This window comes from Mus caroli, chromosome 4 (genome assembly GCF_900094665.2).
Source record: "Mus caroli chromosome 4, CAROLI_EIJ_v1.1, whole genome shotgun sequence".
In the NCBI taxonomy this organism is placed as follows: Eukaryota; Metazoa; Chordata; class Mammalia; order Rodentia; family Muridae; genus Mus; species Mus caroli.
Window position 1 is genome coordinate 14537101 of NC_034573.1, and position 8053 is coordinate 14545153.

At 36.9% G+C, this 8053-nt stretch overlaps 1 protein-coding gene and 1 long non-coding RNA gene across 2 annotated transcripts in view; one reads left to right on the forward strand and one right to left on the reverse strand.

Moving 5' to 3' along the window:
- Cnbd1 (cyclic nucleotide binding domain containing 1) overlaps positions 1-2673 on the reverse strand; it is a 323182-nt gene extending 320509 nt beyond the window's left edge. The window contains exon 1 of the mRNA XM_021159705.1: positions 2529-2673. Coding sequence (XP_021015364.1) covers positions 2529-2616 — 88 coding nt within the window. The 5' untranslated portion in view covers positions 2617-2673. The remainder of the gene's footprint in view (positions 1-2528) is intronic.
- Positions 2674-2896: 223 nt separating this feature from the next.
- LOC110292101 overlaps positions 2897-8053 on the forward strand; it is a 14195-nt gene continuing 9038 nt past the window's right edge. Inside the window, exon 1 of the long non-coding RNA XR_002377649.1 lies at positions 2897-2926. This is a non-coding gene — a long non-coding RNA (uncharacterized LOC110292101). The remainder of the gene's footprint in view (positions 2927-8053) is intronic.

The window sequence follows — 8053 nt, forward strand, 5'->3', positions numbered from 1 at the left end:
ATCCTTTGAATTGGGAGGTGCTTAGCAAACAAAATGCAAAATGCAATTGAAGTCTCTACAGACTTGGATGCTGTGGTTTTTGTGATTAGGGTTCATTCATGCCACAGAGGATACTCTGAGGTGCATCCACCTGTTCCCCATTGTGACTCCTACTATGGTATGTAATACTTTTAATTTTACTTTTAATTGTAAGAGAGAGCATGTATGTTTTTTTTTCTTGTCCATGTAAATGATTACCAGAAACATCAATGTGATGTGTTACTACTCTGGAAACCATAAGTGGGAAGTAGGTCACTGGGCTAGCATGAAGTTCTAAGCAGGACTGTGATACTCCTAAGACATTTGGGCAGAATTCATCTCTGTCTTCTCTAGCTTCTTGGCACTGCCCAGATGCCTCCCTGTCTTATGTCTTCCCTCATCTCCAAAGCTGGCAGTGGTCAGTCAAGTCTTTTTTTCATCTTCTCCTTTCTCTGACAAGTTTTAGGGTTTCAGTGTGCACTACAGTCTCTGATATTCTCTCCAGCACAAGAGCAGCTGATTTAGCTGCCTTGATTCTAGCTGTAGCCATAACAACCCTTTGCCTTTTCAGTATCTTAGCATATTCATAGCTGTTGGAATTCAGGGTGCAGATATCATTGCTGGGTGTTGCTCTGCCTACCACAGACTTCACAGGGCTTTTGGCTTTGTGTGTGTGTGTGTGCGTTTTTTTTTTTTCCAGAAATGAATGAAAAAAAAAAAACAACAACAGAGAAATACTTATAAATTTTCCCTAGAAAGTACTCAGTGTAAATGTTTTAAAACGTTATTCTCATGTAAATATTTAAAAAGAAAGCAAGCATGTATTGCTAAGTCTAGTTTTACTGGCCAAACTCAAAGCAAGCAAAGATGTGTATACTGGCTAGATGTTCTAGGTATTTAACCAAGCATCCCTATTTATGGACGTTGTACTTTTATTGCTCCCATATGAAACAGTTTGAGTCACTCTACAGAGCATCTCTACTCTGAGCTTTCATGAGAATATTGTTTCAGCTGTAACAACAAAGTATGCTAAGGAAAACTGTAGGCTTGCTGGAGTTAATAACACAAAGACCGAGCCATTAAGCAAGTAGGACATATCTCCAAAGGACAGACTCTGGCACAGAACATCCACTAAGAACCACTACAGAGAATACCAGGAACACCACTGGCTACTGCTCTCCACTGTGCTCCATTCAGCTCTGAGATCTAAATTATTGCTGATTTCTCATCTCTTAATCACTTCACAGAAGTCAAGTGCCCTTGAAAGAGACTGCAGAGGGTAGCACACATCTCATCCCATTGATTCTAAATTAATTTGATCTTTTAACTCCCAGCTATTACACTTCCTGAATTGATAAAAAAAAAAAAGTCTTGGGGTAACTTATTTTTCCACAAATAAAATCTGACAGTAGTGGTTTAGAAGCAAAATTATTTGAATAACTATTTCCACTTAAATAGAAATAGAAAATTTTGTGGTAAACATACTATTTTGAAAATCGTTTTTGGACTTAACTTCATTTGGTAAAAAAGAGTATAAAAATATTTTTATTGGAATAAATATTCAAAGTAGCAATTAATAATTATAGTTTGTATATGTATTTAATATTTTATGTGTATCTAGATGTATTTTACATACACACAAATATATAATATATTTCTTCAAAAGGCATAAGTTTCTGCATTTTATATCTTCTCTCTGGAAATGATAATAGTGAAATTTTAAATTTTATCTAAAATTTAACACTCATGGAAAGATAGAAAAAAATATGAGAAGTTAATTGTTTACTTAGCTCTGAGCCACTCATATTACTTATGTTACCTAAAGCTGTTGTTGGATTCCAACAGACACTATTGTAGGTTACTAATGAGTACTTTCCAAACACATGCAAGAATTGCATAGCCATAGCCCTATATACCACCCTAGTACAACATCCTGGCCTTATATTGACTGACTACACAGAATAAATACTGTTCAATGTATAATTTTCAAAATATTTAATCCTGTATTTATAACTCCTATGGCCTGAAAAATCAAAAGCTAGAACATGAAAGAAAAATAGGAATATATTTCAGTCAGAATAATGGAATTAGTTTTTCCCCTTTCAAACTTAAAGTGAGAAGTCCCTATGGAAAATGCACTAAGAGAAGTAGGACTAACTCGTAGTAGACATGATGAAGTTTTCCAGAAACACCTGTCTGTAGTTCTCTGGAATATCACAAGGAATCTCTATTCCTTCAAGGTATTTTGATATATATAATAGGAACATTGTTGAAGCTCCAAGATCTTATCAAGATCCCCATTTTACAAAGAAAACGATATTTGAGACCTAAATGGTTGAAATAGCCTCATATAGTAATGTCAGGCTTGTACAACTATGTTTCTCCATTACTAGGCTATAATTAAGTGCCTCTGTGTTCCCACTGACTCTCAAATGCATGTTTCTCACAACAAACCAAGTACCGTTGGAAACAACAATGAAGGCATGGACCTTCATAAAAGTGTCACTTACGTGGTAAACTACGAAGTGGAGGAGGAGGCACATTGTTAATGGCTAACATGTGAGCCAAAATAGTGTTTGGAAGAGAATCCACAGGCATCTTGGCATCTTATAAGGCAGTTGGACAGAGACTACTTGAGTGTTAGAGGACCATACTTATCTTTGGAACATGACAAATTAGAACCCTCAAGAATCTTCAAGGTCCACTCTGATAGGCCAAGCCCACAGAATCTTCTGATGTAAGAATAAGGTGTAGGTCTTCCTCTTCCTCCACCTCCAGAGATCATCCAGTTCACCCTCTATGCAGAACTGAAGAATCCACACCCTGGTCTTCCTTCCTTCTAAGCTCCATATGATCTGTGGATTGTATCATGGGCATTGTGAGCTTTTGGGCTAAAATCCACTTATCAGTGAGTGCATACGATGTGTGTTCTTTTGTGTCTAGGTTACCTCACTCAGGATGATATTTTCTAGTTCTATCCATTTGCCTGCTTTTCACAGTAGTTGTACAAACTTGAATAGCAATGGAGAAGTGTTTCCCTTGCTCCACAACCTCTTGAGCATGTGTTGTCTCTTGAGTTTTTGATCTGATGAGTGTAAGGTGGAATCTCAGAGTCATTTTGATTTTCATTTCCCTAATGACTAAAGACCTTGAGCCTGATATAGCTGTCTCCTGAGAGGCTCTGCCAGTGCCTGACAGATACAAAAGTGGATGTTCACAGCCATCTATTGGACGGAGCACAGGGTTCCCAGTGAAGGAACTAGAGAAAGTACCCAAGGAGCTGAAGGGGTTTGCAGCTTCATAGGAGGATCAACAATATAAACTAACCAGTACCCCCAGAGCTCTCTGGGACTAAACCACCAATCAAAGAAATACATGGTGGGACTCATGTCTCTAGCTGCATATGTAGCAGAGGATGGCCTAGTCGGTCATCAATGGGAGGAAAGGCCCTTGGTCCTGTGAAGGTTCTATGCCCCAGTATAGGGGAATGCCAGGGCCAGAAAACAGGAGTGGTTGGGTTGGTGAGCAGGGGAAGTGGGGAGGGAATGGGGGGATGTCAGAGGAGAAACTAGGAAAGGGATTTGAAATATAAATAAATAAATAAATAAATAAATAAATAAATAAATAAATAAATTTGAGCATTTTAGTGCTTCCCAGAAATTTGAGATTCCTCTGTTGAGAATTCTCTGTTTAGCTCTGTACCCCATTTTTAAATTGAGTTATTTGGTTTGTTGGTACCTAACTTATTGAGTTATTTATATATTTTGGATATCATCTCTCTTTCAGACGATTCTTTCCCAATCTGTAGGCTGTTGTTTTGTCCTACTGACAGGATTCTGTAATTTACAGAAGCTTTTCAGTTGCATAAGATCCCAGTTATTAATTCTTGATCTTAGTGCCTGAGGCATTGGTGGTGTTCTTAGGAAGCTGCCTTCTGAACTGATGAGTTCAAGGCTATTTCCCACTTTCTGTCCAATCAGATTTAGTGTATCTGGTTTTACATTGAGCCTTTGATATACTGGGACTTTAGTTTTGTGCAGGGTGATAAATATGAATCCAGCTAGGCATTGCTGATGCACACCTCTAATCCCAGCACTTGGGAAGCAGAAGCAGGCAGATTTCTGAGTTTGAGGCCAGCCTGGTCTACAGACTGAGTTCCAGGACAGCCAGGGCTACACAGAAAAACCCTGTCTTAAAAATCAAAATAAAAAGATAAATATGAATCCATGTGTATTCTTCTACATGAAGACATTCAGTTAGACAAGTATCATTTGTTAAAGATGCTCTCCCGTTTCCCATGGTATAGTTCTGACTTTTTTGTCAAAATCAGATGTCCATAAGTATGTGGGTTTATTTCTGGGTCTTCAATATGGTTCCATTGACCAACCTGTCTATTTCTATACCAATACCATACCATTTTTTATTGCTATTGCTCTGTAGTACAGTACACTTTAATAATGGAAGATAGGTATTCATAATAATCTTAATATTATCAATACAGATTATTATAAAAAGTCACATCTCAGATGACATCAGCTGATCACAAGAATAATTAAACATTTATTCGAGAAAGCCACTGGTTCCAGAAAGCCTTGTCTCATGTGCTAGCATGGTAGCTCCATGCCAGCTTTCTGATAAATCTATTTTTTAGCACATTTACTACATTATAATCAAAAGACTTTTAAAATATCTCCTTCAACTAAATTTTGTTATTTTTCTTTATAAGGACTCACAAGTACATGGAGGCTCCTCATTGAAGTTGGTTCTGTACTGAACAAAATAAAGACTATAAAATGTTTAAATTATGTAGGTTTTTTAAAAAAAGGATTGCACATTTAAAGCATGTTTCACTAGATGTTAGTGTTCAAAATTGCTAATATCTACTGAAAACTCTCTATGAAACTCACAAAATCATTTGTACTTTACTTACAAAGCACCCCATTCAATTTATTTGATCAGGGTGATCTCAGTAACATTGCAAGAGACGACTAATTTAAAGCATTTCTGTGAGGATGTCTGTTCATAGGAAAATAATAACAGATTGGCTAACATTATCTGTGGGCTCTATTTCTCTATTCAAGCCAAGTGACTTCCCTGTGTCATCTGCTACACAATTTGATAAATGCAAGAGTCTTTGCAGCAGAAACTGATATTGTCCCCATTTTGTCAATTAAATAAAATCTGGATTATATTAAATAAATTTCTAAATTTTCCAGTCAACGAAACACAGTTTCATTATTGAAACCCAGGCTCACTGCATAGTCTGTTTGTTCAGCATTGGTTCTTGTAAAAAAAAAAAATGTTCAACAACAATTTCCTCAGATGTATTTTAAATGTAACATTTCCTATTAGAAGGAAAACTCTAGCATGCAATCATTCATCAGTAAGGCCTTACCTGGTTGTTTCTGCACACTGTGAATATTGGCTCTCTCTTTCTTCTGCATCACTTTATTGTGACAAAATTTTGCTTTTCAGGTGCCCAAGGTCATTTGAATCTAAAAGCAAAATATTTATTTTATACACAAAAGGACACGATCCATATCTCCTGGTCTTAGAAAAAGAAAACAGTCATTCTCTCTTATTTATCAACCTCTTACATTTTCTTTAGTATGATTTAGATATCCCCAAATATTCAGTTGTTCATACTTAGACCTACTTACAGAGATGCCATAGAAGGGAGAGTTGCCTAGGTATGAATGACTAGTAGTACTGCTTTTAATCCTGTAGCAAGGCCGTAACATCATGACAAACAGGTGCTCCCACTGTGACATCCAGAAAGCAAAAAGGCAGAGGCGCAGGGTCTTAGAACAATATATACCTGACAAAGGCATGATCCACTTTCTTAAAGAGAACCACCTTCAGGTAGTTCACCTAGTTATTATTAGTGGATTAATCTAGTGATAGGGTTGAGTACTCTTGATCCAAACATACTTCCAAAGCTAGCATTCAATTCTTCATTTAACACAGGAGCCTCTAGAAGATAGTATTTTTGATTCAAACCATATAAAACCCCAATCCAAAGTCCTATTTTGACCAAACCCTGTCACCTGGCTGTTCTCCCTTTTCATACATAATTCATAAGTGAATATGATTCTCACCAAATCTCTTGCAGTACTTCTAATCTTGTACCATATGTGACTTTTTCTTTTATTATAATCTCAATATTTTATTTAATATTCATACACGGATAAATCCATTTGCATCAAATCTACTCCTATCCCATTCCCTCCCACTGCTTTCCTGTCTCTCTACCACCATTTCATCCCAACTTCATGTGGCCTCTTGATTTTATTAACCAAGTCTACTTTGCTGTCAGTATGGGTATAGGTTTAGGACTGGAGCATAAACAGCCTCTCAAGGGCTGCATCCCTGAAAACTGGCTCCTCTGGCAGCCACCAGTTCCCTGTGAGCTCATGTCCAGAGAATCATGTTGTATTGCTGACATCTACTCCTCCTGCCTCTTGCCATGTTTCCACCTCCTCTTGTGACACCTCAGCCCTGGGGAAAGAGGCTGTGACAAGATGTCCCATTTCCAGTTGAGCACTGTATCTGCTCTTACTCTCTGGGCAGGTGATTGGTTCTAGGTCTTTTTATTAATCACTATCTATTATAAAAGTGAAAGTATCTTTTAAGAAAGTATTGTTCATATTTTCCTGATTTTCCCTAACTTTAAAGAAGGTACTGTTCATGTCCTCCTGATTTTCTCTAACGTCATCCTATTATCGTTTAGATTGAATATTTTCAAGTCTGCAACTTTGATGCACTATACTATTTGAAGTTGCTTAGAGATATGTGCTGAGTTCTGCGTTTCCCCATGATTTAAGGAAGAACATTATTCTTCTTTCTTTATCGCTCTAGTCTTTCACTCTACACTTCCACAAATCACTATAATTTGCACCACATAGTACAGTCTGTACAAAGTATCCTGTAGCAACTTCTGAAATGGTCTGTAATATTATAAATCATCACTGTGTTTTAGTAAGAAACGTTGTTTAGGTAAATATCCGCTATTGTGCACTTTCCTCAGGAGAACTCCCAGTAATAATTTAGTAAAGCATGTTAGCCACATAATTGTTTGTTACCTGTTTCTTTTTCTTTCTCTCTTTTTTCATTCTTTCTTTTTCGGTGGCATCTGCTCTTTACAATTATTTTATACAAACTATATTTAATGCACATATATGTTCATTTATTACACATAGCTGATAATATATTTGATGTTTAATCACTATTTCATTACATTATTTCTACAAAAATATATAACAGTTTGATGGGTAATGGGAAAACACCTTAGCTGAAACAATATAGCTATCTGAGTGAAATCTGACAGAAACACAGTTTGGATCACATCAGTTCTGATTCTTCTGTTTTCACTGATAATCTCAAATTGTTTCTCAAAAATTCACACTGTTCTAGTCAAAATCCTTACTTGTTTTTCATTACTTGAGTTCCTGATTCTCCCATATCAATGCTACCAGTCACACTTAATCAGGAGAACCAAAGCCATTAAAAATATATGGAATATGGGTCTTATTTCTGGTATTTCAGTTTACACAGTGAGAGCACACATATACCTCATCTGCTCCCTTGTCCTTTCTTCAATGATCTCATGTACCTAAGGATATGAAAAAAAAAAAAAGGTCCCAAATCACTATCCTTGACACACTCAAGAGATTAGCGGTAACAATGATGTTTAGAATAACATCTGTGTGCCAGCTCCAGTAACTTACAGTGCAGCATTTATGTAACATCAAGAGGCCTAGGGTTCAAGCAAACACCATGAAAAAGACAAAAATGAAATAGTGCAAATTACAAGAGTAGTAACAAAACAGGACAGCAAAAGCTGAGCAAACATTAAAGCATGTGAAATAAAACCAATGAGAATATGCCTGTTATATAAAGAACTATGTCAGCCAGGCGTGGTGGCGCAGGCCTTTAATCCTAGCACTCGGGAGGCAGAGGCAGGTGGATTTCTGAGTTCGAGGCCAGCCTGGTCTACAAAATGAGTTCCAGGACAGCCAGGGCTATACAGAGAAAC